General features: G+C 37.4%; 1 protein-coding gene across 2 annotated transcripts in view; it reads left to right on the forward strand.

Moving 5' to 3' along the window:
* Positions 1 to 561: 561 nt before the first annotated feature.
* Positions 562 to 18,792, forward strand: part of UBR2 (ubiquitin protein ligase E3 component n-recognin 2) — a 61,352-nt gene continuing 43,121 nt past the window's right edge. For both annotated transcript variants that reach the window (XM_054062027.1, XM_054062026.1), the window contains exons 1-8: positions 562 to 728; positions 4,802 to 5,061; positions 8,047 to 8,125; positions 9,630 to 9,743; positions 12,538 to 12,665; positions 13,635 to 13,773; positions 15,381 to 15,443; positions 16,710 to 16,830. In XM_054062027.1, the coding sequence (XP_053918002.1) occupies positions 651 to 728; positions 4,802 to 5,061; positions 8,047 to 8,125; positions 9,630 to 9,743; positions 12,538 to 12,665; positions 13,635 to 13,773; positions 15,381 to 15,443; positions 16,710 to 16,830 (982 nt within the window). In that variant the 5' untranslated portion in view covers positions 562 to 650. The remainder of the gene's footprint in view (positions 729 to 4,801; positions 5,062 to 8,046; positions 8,126 to 9,629; positions 9,744 to 12,537; positions 12,666 to 13,634; positions 13,774 to 15,380; positions 15,444 to 16,709; positions 16,831 to 18,792) is intronic.

Consider the following 18,792-nt stretch of genomic DNA (forward strand, 5'->3'; position numbering starts at 1 on the left):
CTAAGGTCTAGTCTAAATCTGCCCCTCTCCAGTTTATACCCATTCCTCTTCGTCCTGTCACCACAAGCCTTTATGAATAGTCCCTCTCCAGCTTTCCTGTAGCCCTTTTCAGGTACTGGAAGGTTGCTATAAGATCTCCTCTGAGCCTTCTCTTCTCCAGGCTGAACAAGCCCAACTCTCTCAGCATGTCTTCACAGCAGAGGTGCTCCAGCCCTCAGATCATCCTTGTAGCCCTACTCTGGACTTGTTAATTTATAGCTTCTGCAACTCAGTAACGTTTTCTTAAAGCCATAATTGCCAGATTCACGTCATTTACTGGCTTGTGGGTTTTTTTTTTCCCGCTTTGCCACCGAGGCCAAAGACGCCCTTCCTTTCCTTTGGAGGAGACGAGAAGGGCGAAGGCATCCGTGGGGCGCCCGGCTGAGCAGCCGCAAGGTCCCGCACCGCCGCTTCGGGCAACTGGAATAAGGTTGGGGGAGGGGATTAAGCTACGTGCCGAGGAAAGACTACAACTCCCAGAATGCCCCGCGGCGGGCGGGGCGGAAGCGGAAGTGGTTTCTTCGGTCAGAGTGGCCGCCCGGGCCCGGTTCCGTGTGTCCCTGCCTCGGCGGCGGCGACGCGGGGCTGGAGGAAGGGAGGGGGGGGTGAAGATGGCGGCGGAGCTGGAGGCGGAGGTGCAGGCCATTGACAAGAGCCTGCTGGAGTGCTCCGCCGAGGAGATCGCCGTGGTGAGGCGGGGCGGAAGGAAAGGAGCGGGAGCTGCGGGTCCGGCGGAGGGGCCGCTCCTGGGGCCGGGGCGAGGCGGAGGGTCTGGGCTGGCAGTGGGGGCTCCGTCTTGGCCTCGGCCGGTGGCCGGCGTGGCCGCTGCAGGAGCCGCGGCGAGGGTGGCTCCGCCGGGACGTGGCCCCCTCCCCGCCGACCCTGGGACGCGAAGGCTGGCGGTGGGAGCGGGGCGGCGACGCGGTGTCTCCGTCCTTCTGCTGCCCTCACGCCTTCACTCAGCGGCTGAGAAGTTCAGTTCTCCTATCTGGTTTGCTGCTTTTTCTCACGGCTGCCGGCAGTCGTGCCTCGACGTGAGAAGATCCCCCTCCCCTACGTTAATTAAGGTGGATGTCGGACCCCAAATATGCTTTGTAGCGTTGAAGGACCATTACAGGATTTTCCACCCCCCTCACGCTATTTAAGATGTTCTGATGAAAACTTGCAGTAGTTAAGTTTAAGACTTATTAGTATGGGATGTTTGTCGAGGAAACATTAGTAAAGTAAGTGTAATATTTGAAATAATCTACCCTTGTTTACGTATTTTTCCCTGGTTTTGTGAACAGCAGTTGAAAGGGACGAGAAACAGTCTTGAGGGTGAAGTTTTCAGAGACACTTTTGTTTCTGGCATGAATGCCAGATCTTATATACACTTGTGCATTTAAGGAAGTGCATTTATATGTTGAAGCATTGCAAATGCTCATATGTATATTTGTAGGATAAGACCTTGAAGAGCTGTCTCTGTGTATTTCAATGAGAATTACATTGGCTCCTTTCCAAAATAAAATAAAAGACGATGTTATGATTCAGATTATCCTCAGAATATATTGGTATATCTACAGTGCAGACAAAGGTGTGATTAGTTGGGCAAATGTGTGTAGTTAGTTATATTCTAGCTAGTTTAACTCCAGGATTAGTCTTCCTTCCCCTCAACAGCAAACCAAATAATTCCATCAAATGCTCCATAAAGTAGCTCGAACTGAGCCCATACTGACTTGTTTTTGTGAGTAGCAGATGTTTTTTTGGGTTGCACTGTAGATAAATCCAAGGCAAATGTGCACCAACTGAATTTAAGAACTCACTGTAGGTACAAGTGCCAGCTTAAATTTAGTTATTTCTTTCTTATTTTTATTCTGTCATCACCAGCAAGAAGCTACAATTCTGAGATCTATCATTCTCAAATCTACAATGTGTTAGCAATTAAATACTGCTGGCACTGCCTGCTTGTGTATGTAAACAACTTGCTTGGGTTTTAGCTTTTTTTTTTCCTCCTTTCTTTGCTGATAACATTACTTTGCTGATAGCCCGATATTAACAAAACAATTGCCAAACCAGAGCATTAGTTGTAGCACGTCATGGTTCAGCTCCTCATTGCAACAACAATTAACTGCCAAAGAACAGTGATCAAAAGAATAAATTAGCTGTAGCAGAATATGAGCCTCCATTGCAAATATTTATTTCTGTAGCTAAGAAAAACTTAAATTGTAACTTCTAGCTTTCGAAACAGTAAACTGAGTTGTAAAATGGCTTGTTTGTATTATGTTTTGTTGTCCTTGTATCTCTTTTATATGTGTATTTAATAGAAACCCTGATGGACCATTAGGTATCTACTTACATAAGATGTTATTTGATCAGTGCCTTTCAGGGCTTTTTTTCCAGGGCAGTCAAAAATTGCTGTGGGAGAGCAAGTCTGAGGGAGCAGGAAGTGAGGAAGAATACTCTTCCCTTTTTAATAAAAACATCTTAGGAGAGTAGAACATCAGCTTTTCTTATGTATAGCTTCAGCTTAGAAAACAGACAAATATGGATTGAAATCTTGCCTAAGTACAAAGTGCTTTGGTTGGAGAAAAAATTCCAAAGTTTTGAGTAGTTTCGTTGGAGTTGGTTAGGGATTTAGAAAGGCAATGCAATGTATCTATGCATATGTGTGTATTTCTAGTAACAATTCTACATGCGCAACAGTACTTTGAGTTGTCTTCCTGGTAGCTCTTGGAGTGACATCTGCTTCCCTTTCCTAGCAGCCTGTATTTCTTCTGGTATTCTTTTAGTCAGGACCTGATTTTCAGAACTGTATGCACGGTTATGTGTGTCGAACTGCCTCCACAAAGATTTATGTGTGATGCCATTCAGAGTTGCCACACCTAACTTTCAGGCAACTGCTCCCAGAATTTTTGGGATGGGAAAACCTTTTACTTGAGGAACAAGAAACTTCTCTGGCTAGGTATTTGTCTGAGCTTGTAGTGTTGCTAATGTGCACTGTGTATTTTCTCGATAGAAATTAGTTATGTACTGCTGAATACACAAAAGGCTCAAATTAAAGGTGTTTTGCTGAGAAAAATGCAGTTGTGACAACTAATATATGCCCTAGAAAAAATCTAAAAATTATCTTATTAAATGGAAATCGTGGAAGAGAGTAAGTTTCACTGTGATTGGGCCAGTTCCTGATGGTGGTGGATAATTGGCACAAATGATGAAAGAAGAGGAAACAATTAATGAGCTAGGAAAAACCTGAACTCTTAGGAAGGAAAATTTAACTAGTTTCATTTTTATGTGATATTTTCTGAATCCTGGTGGGTATGGTGAGATCATCTATAAAGTTCTAGATTGCTGGATATGGCTTTTGGGCAACTTTTTCCCGTAGATGTCCTTGGAAAAAATTTGGACTTTGACCATCAAAGCTAGATCAATACAGAAAGATTTGGTAGACTGATCATGATTTTAAGAAGTCAAATTTGGGGAAAGCATGCTATTCTACCAAGAACTATACTGACAATTTTTTTTTTTTTAAATGTGAAATTCTATAGAAAGCATACTCTAGTAAGTGCAAGTACTATGATATATACCATATATATAGAGGCAAAAATGTAGCCATTCTTAAATGGCACAAGTGCTCTGCTGACTCTGTATGTCTGTATCCTGAAAAACTTACTACGACTATGTTGTCTTACATATAAGTTCTTCAGAGTAAGTCATGAATAATTCAGAGTAAATCAAGCTGTAACATTTGACTACCAAACCTGTTCGTTTTGGTGTAATTAATTCTTTGTTTTCACGTACAGTTTTAGGTTGATTCTGGATTCTTTTTCTGAAGTTGCCGAGGGGTATCTTGTTGTCATATTTACAATGAGAAATGGCATATTAAGGCTGTTTATGTAACACAGGATTTAATCAGTGCACACTTGCAGTGTGTGTTTGCTCCCATTTCTTTATTGTTAAAACCTTGGAGCCTTAATTTACAGTTTAAACCTTTATGAAATAGTAACCTACAAGGCAGAAATAAAACAAATGACGTCCTAGAGGGTTTTTTTACTCTGTATATGTATACAAGGCAAAAAAACTCTGACCCAATACTTGAAAGAGCTGTGAGGTTTTTCAGTGGCGTATAGCAGGTGCAGTAGTTTGATGGCTTTTAAAAATTCTGTCAACATTGTTTTATACCATTGATAGACAAGAAAAATTCATGCATCGAGCATCACACTTTAAATAGTAATTCAGTTAATTTATTTTGGTGGTAGGAAAATGCTCCCCCACTCCCTCCTGCTATTTTCATAGGTAAGCGGTTAAAATTAAACGAGTGAGGGAGTGTTACCTAATGCTGTGTTTGTGATTCTTGTACTTTTTGTCTTTGCCTGTTCCTTGCCAACTCCAGGCTTCCACTACTCCTCTGTGTCCCCAGCTGGCAGCATCAGTCTGCAACCGACATAGTCCAGGCCTTATCGTAAAAGTCGCTGCTAACGTTGGGACATTTTATTTCCTGGAGGAAAAATTTTAACAAGTTGGTCTCTCAGATCTTGTGTTTTTGAAAAGAATTTTGTATGTCAAAAGGGTAAAATATGCAAGCAGGGAAACATCATTCTTTTCCTAATGTCCCTTCTTCTGTGATCACCTAGATTTAGCGCTTAGAAGGAAGCATGGCTTTCTAGTTTTGCAATTCTCTTTTAGGTTTTTGATCTAGAAATAAAAAAGTAATCTTGATGAGTAGAATTACGTTTGCTATTTCTAATGAAGAAAATTTGTGTTCTTGTTTCCTTTAATTTATAAGAAATGGCTGCAAGCAAATGATCTTCAGAAAGAAGTATACCAGCATCTGGCCTATTATGTACCAAAAATTTACTGTAGGGGTCCTAACCCGGCCCCACAAAGAGAAGACATGCTGGCACAACACGTTTTGCTGGGACCAATGGAATGGTATCTTTGTGGCGAAGATCCTGCATTTGGCTTTCCAAAGCTTGAGCAAGCGAACAAACCTTCTCATCTCTGTGGCCGCGTTTTTAAAGTTGGAGAGCCTACGTATTCTTGCAGGTAATTCAACTTAGCATTGTGAATTATATACAGTTTGTGAAGTCATGGAGTATTTTTTGATGAGAACATACTGTCCCAATGAAAAGTTAACACCCACAACCAAATGTATTTTTGAGATAACCTTGCTGTATTCCATGGCAGGTGGGACTGGGGGAAAACTAACACACTACAGAGTGGTAACTGGAAAAATATTAATTTATAAAGAGTATTTTGTGTGCAAGATTGAGTAAATGGTTGGGGTGAACTGTCAGTACAATTTAAGGGCATTAATCAGGAGTGGGCAGGTGTATTTGTGTGCCATTCAGGTGTTTAATATCAGCTGTTGGTGTTTATCCTGTATTTTAGACCTCTCTCCATGACCTGTTAAACCAGTCTATTGGATGCTAAAACAGGTGTAACAGCTTCTTGTTCCTTCCCTACCTCTATCTATGTATCTCTCTAAAAATACTGTTTTTCTTGAAAGGGGACAGGAAGTTACCAACCACTTACAAGTATTTTGCAAATCTTAAGGTTTAAGCTGGTGTATTGCTAGCTGTCTGTTCCTTATGTTATCTTCTCTTTCCTGAACCATCTGTAGTCTAAGTTTAGTTTGTGTCCTCTCTGTCACAGATTATTCTTGTTTTGTGTGGTTTCTCTCGCTCTTTTAGGCTCTTGAACTCTTGGTGGGGTGATGGGGGGAAAGGAGTGTCTGTCTTTTTTTGAAGGTTTATTTTTCTGGGTTTGCATCCCCTTCATTTACAAGGTGAGATTGATGGTTGAAGAATTTTACCCTAGTGCTTTCCCTTTCTGGAAGCATGACACCTTATTTGGCTTATTCACTGAAGTTCTCATTTAGGGTGGACTTCAGATACTTAACGCAGTAAGCTGCCTCTTCTGCATTTCTATTTTAACAATTAATTAGAAAAGGTGGTTTTGGAAATGTTTAGAGACCTCTTATATTGAGATGGATATGATTAAATTTGTGGGTACTTCAGATATTTTCAGTCCCTAAAAAACGTCTGTCTCCTTTCAGATATTCTTGGGCTCTTTCTTCACACGTGTGAAAAAGTGGGGAGATATCTGATAGGGAGGCTGAAAACTATAAGAAGTTATAAAAAACTTCTACAGGCTTTTTTCGTACCTTTTGAGGAAATCTAGTCCCAAAGAAGTAAGAAACCAAACCTCAGCACCCGTGTTCTGATTATAGTCATGCAGCCTACAAGTTAATGATCTTCACGCCCTGTGTGAACTAATGCAAACTGTGGGAGTTATGTTATTTTCTTCTGAACACTTGCTTTTTCAAGAGCAACAATTTGATATGTAAAGTACATCCTTGAGAATGCTGTCAGCTATGATGAAAACTTAAAATAATGCAATCCATTGTTGTAGAATTTAGAGAATGAGTGAATTAGTGTTCATACTCAGGGTTTCTGTTTCAGTAGAAATGTGATTTTAATACAGCCATATAGTCATAATGTCATTCAGGTTAGAAGGGATGCCTTAATGGGCTATCTTGTCCAATCTTGTGCTCAAATTTGGATTGGCAGTGAATAAAGGATATTTTTGCTGTTGCTGCTGTCAGGATGGAATCTTATCTTCTTTCGTTTAAGTCCTGAACATAGATGTGGAACTCTTAATGTTTCCTGTTCTGCATTAATGATTTTCATTGACTTAGAGGTGGTAATGAAGAATAACGAGAGTTTAGATTAAACTTTTGTGGGATACAGAAACTATGTTTTCTGAGTCAATGGAATACATTTAAGGCAGGGACTTTTCTGTCCAGTTGTGAAGCTTACAGGTCTGCCTCTGCTTTAGGTAAAAGCACTTTGTTTGAGAAATTACTTGGCAAATGGTACAGAGTTTGTAAGTGTACTGTCGCAAGCTTAGGGATCTGAAGAATTGATACCTAGTATTGTAGAGCCTACCTACCCAATCATGTAGGCATATTGTTGCAATAAGTGGTTTTTTTATTTTTTTTTAGATTAAGAAAAGCAATGCTGTGAACATAGATTATTCTAAAATGGAAGAGCTTCATATAATTTTGCTCTGACATTTTCACCTTTAGTGGCTTTTCAGGAGAAAATAAATGTGAAAATGGTATTTTATGCATAGTAAGTCATGCTTGCTTGATTATCCTTTAGTGATTACCTGATTTAACTTATTTGGTGAAATGAAATTAAGAGAATTCTTGATAATAACATCTCATAAGATCTCTGGTGTTTTCTTTTGAACAAAGTAGTTGTTTCTCTGAATTCTTATTTATTTAATAACCAACACAAGACATTTGTTCTCTTGGTAGCTATTTTTACCTTGCAAAATTTAATTTCTTTAACCTTGAGGTATATTGAATGCAGTTGCATTACATAGGTTCCTGTATCTTAAGTGTTCCTTAGGGAGGCACTTAAACATAATGCATAATTGTCTCATTCATTTTTGTAGCCTTTTTTGCTAGAAACCTTACTTCTATCTAATATAGCAGGACTTGTAGACAGGACTTTGTTATGTTTTCTGATCTGATTGATGAAATTGTGTTCTTGGACCTCTTCAGTGAGCTTGTAGGGCTGATCTCAGAAGCAGAAGTTTGATCTAATCTGTTGTGTGTTATCTTTCTTTCCAGTGTTCAGTGATAAAATATCTTTTCTGGTTGCTGGAGGTTATTAGTGCTTGTAGTCTGTACTTGAGACAACTCGGGTTTATACTGTTTGACTGTCTGTACTGTGTTCTCTAATTCATCAGTTTACTTGCTGTATACTTGTCTTGCCTCTTGAAGGCAATGGCTGTATTACCCAAATATGCGTGCTACCCAGACAGCATTTAAAGCTGCTTCTGTTATGAGGTCTTTTTTTCTTCATTTGTTTCCTTCTCTTTGGAAGCCATGCCTCTACTCTTTTAGAGCGATACATACATTAGAAGGTTCGTATTGGTGATATTTGAAATTACCTGTTGTAAGGTATGTCATTAAAGTGAAAACCACTTATTTAATGCTTTTGTTGTCGCTGTTTTCAGGGACTGTGCAGTTGACCCAACTTGTGTATTATGCATGGAGTGTTTTCTTGGAAGCATTCATAGAGAACACCGATACAGGGTTAGTAAAAACTGCCGGAATATCAGACATAATCATTAATAATTTTCTATGTGTATGAAACTCCTTGTTTAAAGTTTAGGAATGTATACATAATTTCAGAATGTTGGATGAATGCTAAGTTTGGAATTTTGTCTGCAGTAATCTTACAAGAAATTAAGTGTTCTGATCAGAGTGGAAATTCTGAAAGTTAACACTTGAAAATGTTGAGCAATTAAATTTTACGCACAACAGTTATGCTTGTGTATATTTTTATATTGTATATTTTTAACACATGCCCTTAAGTGAATTTTACAACATTAGAGTTTTTTGACCTTGATGTTAGCCTATTTTCAAAAGATATTGAAAAACCTGTGTTAAGAAACCATTTTGATTTAAAACTGATTTCCTTTATACATCTGAGTTGTCATCAAATTCTGTCCAATAGCAGGATTTTTATTTTTAAACATAAAGTTAAAATAGAAAATTGTAGATGCTTCTTATTTTATTAATATACTTCTATTAGTAGGACAGATTAGTTAAGAAAACCTTCAGTCAAAACAAAGAAGGCCTTGGTGTATTTTTAAATGAAGAAGTGATGTGAAAACTGCCACTGCAGCCTTTCTGTAAATCTGTTGTTGACAGTGCTGCACTGCTGTTAATGTAAATCTGATCACTGCATGGTTAAACCGAGGACTAGGATTTAAAAAAGAAAACCAAACAACACCAAACCAAATACAACAACTTGCCCCAAAAAACTCCAGCCGGTTTGCTCATATCAGCATGCTTCTTATATGTGGTTTTTTAGTTTGCAAGCTTAGTGAGTTAACAACTCTAAGTGACATTCAAAAGTGTAAACAAAGGTTATTTCAAATGTCATCTAATTTTTTTTGTTAGTGTAGGGTGTATTTGTATGTACAAAATGCACCTGTATGTCAAAAATAGGTGAAAGAAGAATTGTTCTATAAATCAGTTAAAAGTTCTGTTTCAAAAAGAGTAATATGCTTATGATCAGCAATCTTAGCTTTAAAATAAATTTTTTTAAAACAGTGTAAATGTTACAGTTTTCAAGTATTTTTCTGTGCCTACTGAGGCTCATGAGAACAATTTAAGTTTAGTCTGTTAACAATGCATCTCTTACTCTGTAGTAGTGCTGTATGAATTGATTTAGCTTTGTTTGGATTAAAAATGTGAGAATCTGAAATAGTACAGAAGGCATTGCAAGCAATAGATTGAGCACAGTTGGAAAAAACTCACAGCTATCTGGTGGGGCAGAATGGGGATGTTTGAAGGTTTTTGGGTTCTTTTTCTTTTCTTTTGGCATAGGCAGGCTGATGAAGTAGATAAGCTTTCAGCCATCATAGAAGCGGGCAAGGTTTCACTGTGCTATTTTAACAGGGTACTACTGGCTGAAGCATCAGATGTTGTTGTCATGCTTTTGTAGTTTAGCTGTGATTGTTCTTTTCTTAATCTGCATGTATGTATATGCATATTCACATGAGCTCTTTTGTTTTTAAACAATTTTTAGATGACAACATCAGGAGGAGGAGGTTTCTGTGACTGTGGTGATACAGAAGCTTGGAAAGAAGGTCCTTATTGTCAAAAACATGAACTTAACACTTCAGAGACTGCGGAAGAAGAGGTAATAGCAGTTGAGGCATCATGTTTCAAAACATTAACTGTGTATGTATGTGTGTATGTACATAATCATTCGGATGAGGTTATTTTCAGTCTCGCATACCGTGTAAGTAGATGGGAGGAAATCTAATAGTAATATTTAAGCCACGCTGCGTGACTCAAAATTAATGTCTTGTCTAACTTTGGCAGTTAAAAATGACGTTTCCTACTTGAAGCCTTCATTTTTATGTTCTTGGTCACTTCTGCAGCTTTAGTTCTGTTTCTTTGTTTTTCTGCCTTATTCCAAAAGGTGAAGGGAGTCTGCCCCGTTAAAAAAAAAAAAAAAAAAAAAAAAAAAAAGAATGTGTATATAATCACACGCATGAAGAAGCCAAATTAAGCTTTGTGCGACATATGTTTTGATTCTCACGAAAGTATAGTACACAGGTTTCTTAAATAAAAAAACTTTGCTGTCACAAGGAAGTCATAATGGAGATATAAGGTAGACATCTATAAAAGCTTGTTTTGATATGGAAAAGGTAAATAGAGAATATATCTTCATGATTTCTTATAGTGTAACAGCTTGGACAAATTAAATGCAAAAAGACATGCTACTTCTTACGGTGTCTGTTCAAGCTGTTGTGTAATAAACACAACACCATTGTTAAAAGTTTATATATATTTAAAAGGAAATATAATGCCTTTGTGAAGGGACAAAATGATCAATGCCGTTTAAAATTGTAGATATCATCTTTGATGTGGAAATGATTAGTATCTTAAGTTACTGGACACCAGAGATACATTCTATCCTCTCTTTACAGCATCTGTTATTACATCTAGGGAATGACAGTTGGGCTTCTGGTCTAGCCACTCGTGTCTGTTCTGATGTAATGTAATTTCTGTGTTATTTTTTTTTTTAAGGGAAAGTGTGATGCAATGATTTGACGTAGTTTTGCTGATCTTATGGTTTAAGTGAAGCAACTGTAACTGTACTTGCGGTGACAGTGGCCCTCTAAAGTCTGTTCTCACTGTCTCAACCCAAAGACTCTAACACTGCTGCATGGACTCACCACTTGATCTACATACCAGTTCACATTAGTTGGCAGCCTTGTTCTGAAATCTTGGGTGGATTGCTACTGTCCAAAGATACTCACACAGTGAGTGTGACAGAAAAATTGAGGTACTGGGCAGGCTTTTTGTTTCTTCCCCGTGAGTGATGGGGATTGAGATCTCTTATATTATGCAATGTTGTTGTTCAAGGTAGATCAAGGATCACTTGCTGAACATTATTGGAACCTATTTTCTGCCTTGTGCAGATATGTGTCTTTGTTAAAAGCACTGTGAGTGGAAGCAGTGCGGCTGCTCAAGGTTTGCCTTTGCCTTTGATGACGTTCTCTGTGCCCTAGATAAGTTTTAAATTAAGCAAAAAAAAAAAAAGATAAATGAGTTATTAACATTCCTGTAACGCTTCCAAAAGTCCCTAAGAGTCTATTGGGTGGGCAGTGGAGAGTATGTGGATAAACTTTACTACTACTAGTGAATTGCTGATTGTCAACGGCCTGCTGTGGAGAATGCAGACTTAAATTCTGAGAACATTATTGTGGGCATTTTTATGCAACGTAAACTTCAGTGAAACACAGGATTTGGCATTAGGTAATCCTAAACCAGAAATTGGGCTACTGTTAAGTATTTTAATTGTTTAACAATTACACGGTACTTCAAAATACTAAATGATGAATTGAGTCAGTGACCCAATGTGTAGTATATGTCTGGGTCACCTGCAGGGCATGCAATATTCCCTTTCCAGCTTTGTAGAAGAGAGACTAGTTGTTCTGAACATGAAAAATTTGAAACAGTTTTCAAAGGAGAGGTTTTTAGTGTTTTCTATTCACACACAAATCCTTTGAAATGAGTTGGAAGGAAATGGCAGTGGTACTGTACTACCTGTTCCAGACTTGGCTGTGATTCTTATTTGTTGCTCCAAAAAGTAGTCCCTTTGACTTTGCAAACTGAGGCAGCATTCCTCTTCTTCTCCTCATTTCAGTTCCCTTAGCTGCAGTAGCAGTCATTCTGCTCTGGCAGAGAGAAGGGTGAGTGGCTGTTGCAGATGTCAAACAGAGGGCGTCCTGAAGAGTGTAGAATGGGCGCAAGTGGGTGTATGGTCCACATACAAAAGGGGAACAGCTGCCTGTTAACAAGACTTAGACATAGACATGTCATTATGATATACCTAGTTACATTTAAGTGTTTAATTGTTTCTATACCACAGCACATAAGAGTGTGCGTCATAAGTCATGATTGCAATGTGCTGGATATTGTATAAGCTTGGCTGCCTCTAAATGTGTGCTACATGTGAAACAAGGCAATAGATGTGTGGTTGTTTGGATTCTGCAGTTTGCTAATATTGCTAAGTGGAACAAAGAATACAGTGATTTCAGATCATGTTTTTGAAGGCATTGTGGAAAAAGTGGAAAAACATTGTGGAAAACTTTTAACAACTGGGGTTAAAAGTTCTTCAGAAGAGCTATCTTAGAAGGCGTGCAGAAGTGGGAATAATAATGGTGAAAATGGAGAAGTGTGTGAAAATTTAAGTGGGTGATCAGAGGTAAGTTAATGTTTAAGTATTGAATGTTTGATTACTGCTTTGTTGATAGTGAAGAACTGGAAAAAGAAAATAGGATGATTATTGACTCTTCCTTTGAAATCTGAAGTAATGTAAAGATGCTTACATCATCTTTGACAGAGAGAGGTGCAGATTTGACAATTTCTGGTTTGAATGTATTTTGATATCTCAATTGCTACTTATATTTGTTTTCCAGGATCCTCTTGTGCACTTACCAGAAGATATGGTAGTCCGAGCTTATAATATTTTTGCCATCACATTTAAATATGCGGTAGATATCTTAACATGGGAAAAGGAGAATGAATTGCCTGGCATAGAAATGACGTAAGTATAGTATTTGTCTTCTACCTTTTAAAGGCTTGCAGATATTTACTACAGAAAGTGCAAATTATTAAGTTTAAGTATCATTTCTGCCTTTCCTAAAATTGTCAGGGATGTTTTGTAGACAATAGACTAAAATAATTTTAATAGATTTATTTCTCTCTTTTTTTTGTGATTATACAGGCCACTTATCTCCATAGCGATGATGAAACAATGCCTTTGTGATAACCTTTTCTTAATATTGAAAAGGAACTATTCCTAAAATACATTAGGACAAGGAGGGTTAAATTTCTTACTATCAAAGTTACTGTAATTCTGATGGCAAAACTATTTGGTACTTTTGGTGATCCACTTATTACAGATTTTGAAGCATTACAGAATGTCTAAGTGTATTGTAGCATTGTAGTTATCGTGGATTCGTTTGTGGCATCTTGTTGGCATCTTCTTTTATATTGTTTCCCATAACTTATTTACGCAGTATTCTTACATAACACAAAAGATTGAACTGAATCTATGTAAACTTAATAAGTTGTAATTTTGAGGCTTGTGGAGTTTGGGATTTTAAGAGACTGCCGAGTTTTTGTTGTCTAATAAATCTGTATGCAATATTGGGGAAAATATGTGGATGTGGCAAAATAATGCCAAGGCTGGTGAAACAGCTGCCCTCAAAGGAAATGTGTTTTCCTTAGTAGGAAACTATCAATTCATGATAAACAGATGTTCCAAAATAATTCTCGGACTTAAGTATTGTCATAAGATTTTGCTCATTTTGGACTTAGCTCTGCAGGAAAGATGAACTCAGAAGTTAGGAGTGGTCAGCCCTTTTCAAATAAGTTGTTGAGATATGTTGCAGTATAGCAAAGGAAGCCTTGGCTTGGGTTGTCTCCTTTATCAAAAGGTTTGTTAAACTAGAAGTTGATTTTGTAAAATTGCATGACTTTGATTTATATCAATTCAATCCTTCCTTTGAAGTGAGAAAAGTGACACTTACTACTGCATGCTGTTTAACGATGAAGTCCATACCTATGAACAAGTTATTTATACTCTTCAGAAGGCTGTCAACTGCACGCAGAAGGAAGCTATTGGTTTTGCAACAACAGTAGATAGAGATGTAAGTAAATTATTGCTGGAACTTTTAGTTGTATGTGCCCTAATATTCATTTTGTGACTACGCTTACTTTAGTTTGTTTTTCCAAAGAGTGTGGTTAATGTGCTTGAGCCCTGTGTGTCACACCACCCTGAAATGTCTCAACTCACTGGCCAATCAAATCCAGACCTAAAATTGAATATATTTTTCAGTGTGACTCTGTTCCAGTGAGTCTCATGAGTATAGATAGCAAGGTGTCTCTCACTGCTGTCAAGTACAGGCAGCAGCTCTAGCTTATCCCATACTGTACACCATGGAGCTGACAGGGAAAAGGAGCCCCTATATGTGCTCCAAGCATAGGAAATGCTTCTCAGATCAATTGTCAATTGTGAGGGATAAAACTGGTAATTGCTTTTATTTTGCTGCTTGTGGAACTCTGTGGGTTTTTTTGAATTTAATTTTCTTTTTTCATAGTTGTCAGATGATAATGACAGGAAGAGGTAATGCATTTCATACAGCGTTTAGAAGGGTCGATGAGTTCAGAATCACTACATGCTGAATATAATTTTAACTATTATGGTGGTTTCAGAAACATTCTGTCAGCTGTGTTTGCATTCTGGCTTGTGTGTGTATTTTTAAGAAAGGGACACTTTCTAGGGACAATTGCATCTTGTCGTTTGTGCCATGAGCCTGTGAGCAGTTGCTGTGAAAATTAGTGTCATTTTACATTGTTTTGTTGGCTTCTGCCTTTTTGGAGGGGGTGGTTGAGGAGGAAATCTTTTTCAAAATGGCAATGAGTCTGTGATTTTGGGTTGTTGAAGTGCTACTGGAAGGTCAGTGGAGAAGTAAGTACTACCTCTTTAGACTACTTAACACCGTACTAGGTTTTGTGTTATTGCTAATATGTTTTTGGGATACGAGTAAACAAAAGCTTACGGTCTGATCGCTGAATATGTGCTACCTTGAGCACATGCTGTGTTTTGTAGGATGCGCTTTGTATTCCTACTGAATACATAAATGAATGCGTATATACACATGTATGTGTGTAAAAGAAATGAGAACGTTATGCCTGAAACAGCTTGGCACCAGAAGAGACCTAAAATCTCAAACTATTGTGTCTGTAATACACTGAGTTGGATCAACTTTTATGTATGTTTTGACAGTATAGAAAGGCTGGAAACCTTCTGAGTTTGAAATAAACAAAGGGCTTGAATTGTATGTTTAAAAGACCTATGTTTAAATTAGTTTAAATATCTACTTTTTCAAAGGCATTTAAACATCTTTAGTAGTAATGCATCGGTGATTAATTCTGGTAGAATTTAAACATAAGTGTTCAATATATAAAATAAGTGTGATGGTTACATCTTAATATTATACAAAGCAAATTTAGTATAACAGGTAACTGTATGTATGATAGAATTTTATTTTCTTTTTAAAACTATAGGGTGCATTTCGGGAATCCAAGTATGTAACTATGTACAGTACTTTAAAAAATGAAAATAGCAGGAAAGAAAGGGTGGTTTATGTGCACCTGCAACCTTTATTGTATCTTTTATACTAATGTAAAGCACAGCATTTGAACTGCTTGTTTAGAAGCTGGTGGTAAATATTCCTTCTTTACAAATTTCAAGGGACGTAGGTCTGTTCGATATGGAGACTTTCAGTACTGCGATCAAGCAAAATCAGTAATAGTGGTAAGTAATATGTACTTTTTTGCCTCATGTTAAGCGAAAAGACTTTACTGCAGTTTTGTGATATTGTTACCATAATGACTATATCTTAAGAAAACAAAGTATTGGAGATACTGTTTATAATACACACAGTGGAGGTATCAAAATGTACCTTTTATGATCTGCTTTTCTTTTTTTTTTTCTTTTTTTCTATTATAATCTACCTTGCACTCCAAATAACTTCATAAAAAGAAGTTCCTAAACGACTTCTCCTATCTGAAAACAGACTTTGACCAGGAACTTCAAATGTAATGTTTTAGAATTTCATATCAGTTCAGATCAGTGAAGTTAAGCTATTGTGGATTTTCTTGTATGGTATGAAGTTGTTTGCACCTTTCACAGCCACAACTATTGAAATCCATACCAATTGAATTGAAGTGAGAAACTGCAAATACACTTGCATTTTATGTGTATATTTGTGTGTATATATATTCATAATGTCAGTTTATTACAAGGTTCTTCCATGTAGGAACATGTGAAAAATATTTTCTATTTAATTTTACTGCTGCAGTGCAGTACTTAATCACATGAAATAAATAGTTCATGTATAATCCTACTGTCACTGAAACCCAAATACTGCAACTAGTTACTGCATTTAAACTATTTAATATATGTTGAAAACATTAACATATCTTTAAAGATAAAGTTGTGCAATATTTTTAACTTCTCACCTGTGCAATCAAAGAACAAATGATTTACATGTAATGTCTAACTAGTAAAGTTTCTAACACAGTGATGAAGGGAAATTCTTTTTCTTTCTTGTTTTAATTCTATGTGGTAAATTTGTATTCTTTAAAATAGTCCATGGACAATCAGTTTCTTGCCATGGTGGGCTGCTGTGTGACTTGCATGGTGTGCGGAACCAGTGTGCATGGCTGTCTTAGGTTCTGTGTGGGACTGTTTATCAGTAAAATGCAGGAGATCAGTGTGTACATTGATAAGAAGCCAAGAGTAGAAAATGGATTGGCCTAAATATGTTGATAGAGTATGTAATACTCTAAACTCTAAATATTGGCCTAAATATGTAATAGAGTCCTTCAAATATTAGTAGGGTAAATGAAGTTCAGACTACTTTGGTTTTGTTTCTTCCCTGTGTAGGTGTTGGTAATTAGAATATATATTAATATTATGAATTATTGAAATTTATCATAGGAATGCTGTGTTTCTGTACAGAAATATGATATTCCTCATTTAAATATGCATTACCTCATTTTCCCTTTTCTTTTTTAGAGAAACACCAGTCGCCAGACAAAGCCATTGAAAGTACAAGTTATGCATTCATCTATTGTGGCCCATCAGAGCTTTGGTCTGAAGATCTTAACTTGGCTTGGCAGCGTTATTGGATATTCAGGTGGGCAAAGTTGAACTTTTTTGAGATCCATTAGAGAATTTTTTTGAGGCAAATACAATTCCTGAAGCAATGGTTTCTACTTATTTCAGATAGGTAATACATACGGCAAAGCTGCTAATATGTTGTCAGACTTCATTCTGTGTTCTCTTATTGGAGTGCTATGCTGAGTTCTAATTTCCATATGAAAGTGCTACCAGTCTTACTTGGTCTCCTTGGATAGTGTTTACTGTTTAGTTGCTGTTGACAGTGATTCTCAGATTCTGTACAAGTGCTGTGTGCCAACAAGCTATTTTTCAGTCCCTAGTTCTTTTGAAATGAATGCAGTAATCTGAAAATAACCTGCCTGATTAGATAAAAGAAAGTTATTCAGAAGTGATTTGATGAATGATCGTGAAAGTGACTGCTTCAGATTTTTTGCTGAGTAGAACAGCAGAGAAAAGGCAAATATGTATAGGAGTTTCTGGGTAAACAAGGAGCATAAGGGGAAATAAAAGGAAAATGTGTCAAACTGCCGATATGTGAAAATGTGGTTACAGTCCCCAATGCACCTTCCTCTATGCATTTGTGAATGTTAACAAGAATTACTAGCAAAGCATACTCAGCATTGCAACATATATTGCATATGTGTTCTGTGTAGGTGCAAGGTTTCTTCAGAGACTGTTTTATTAGACTGACAGTTGAAACTCTAGCCAGGTTTTCAGGCACAAGATCTCTAGCTCATGTTATCTTTTTTGAAAGATAAGTAATTTATGTTTTTATAAGTTGCTTTTGAAAGATATGTAAATGTAACTTTTGAAAAGTTATGGTGGCAGTTCTACTATTGGCAAGCATTGCTGCCAAATCATAAGTATTAATTGAAAGTAGAGAGGTGCAGATATTTGATTTCTGAGATATATTTTCCTTTCAGTATAATGTGTGGGCAGGTGCTCTTTCTTGTTTCCTTTAAGCCCAGTTTTGTGCCTTTTCATTTGTGCCAGGTGCCAAAGTCACTAATTTTCGATACTAAATTACAGTTGCAAAAAAGTAACTTGAATATGTTAATGGAGTATCAAATTACAGATGAAAGCATTGAATTAATAGTTTGATTTGTGTGTGGTGTTTCTGGAATTCTGCAGAGTTCAGTTAATTAAATGCTGTGTCCTTTATGATTCAGAAGGGTAAAAATCATGTTTGATGGTAAGCAGTATGCATATGTTTTGTCTATGGACCTACATGCTCAGCTACTTGAAATGCCTTGCACACTTTGGGATGGAGTCTTGCAGTGCAGCTCAGGAGTCTGGTTTTGTGAAATGCACTTTTGAAAAAGTTGTTTTTCATTTTTTTTATTTTTTTTTTAAAAACACTCAAAACGTCTACATTCTGCTCAGTCTTTTAAACAGTCTGTTAGTGTTCATCTGTAACAGAAGGTGATAGAACTGTGCTGTGTAGGTGGTGGTGCTTAAATGTCCCTGACCAAAGAGCATTTGGCAGGTGTAGGGTTTTGCTGTGCCACTAAGTTAGGTTGGATGATAGCTGTGAGATGAGTGCCAAACTCTTTCAGGAAATAAAGTGAAAAGATGTACAATGGAACTTTGTCACAAGCTTGACTACCATATCCCCTCTAGCAAATGTCTGTTCTTCAGGAATAAGCATCTGTTTGCCATTTGTTGAACAATGCAGTAGTTTCCATTTATTTGTTACCCTTCATAACGGTAGTTGGAGTTGAACGGCAATTCCAGTTACAAGGCAAAAAAAAAAAAACCCAGATGCTATAGGGATTCACAGACTGGGTAGAACCATACTATGCAGCGCACTAAATGGTATAGATGGCACTAAGCTGCTGCCAAATCTACCGAAGAAGCTGAGGTGGCCAAGTAATATGCAGAAATAAGGACTAATGCGTGGAAGTCATAGTTGTGTTAGTGACTATGCATCACCTGTGGTGCAAAGCTTGTTCGAACATGGTTATACAAGTATCTCTGT

Source organism: Cuculus canorus, chromosome 3, assembly GCF_017976375.1.
Source record: "Cuculus canorus isolate bCucCan1 chromosome 3, bCucCan1.pri, whole genome shotgun sequence".
In the NCBI taxonomy this organism is placed as follows: Eukaryota; Metazoa; Chordata; class Aves; order Cuculiformes; family Cuculidae; genus Cuculus; species Cuculus canorus.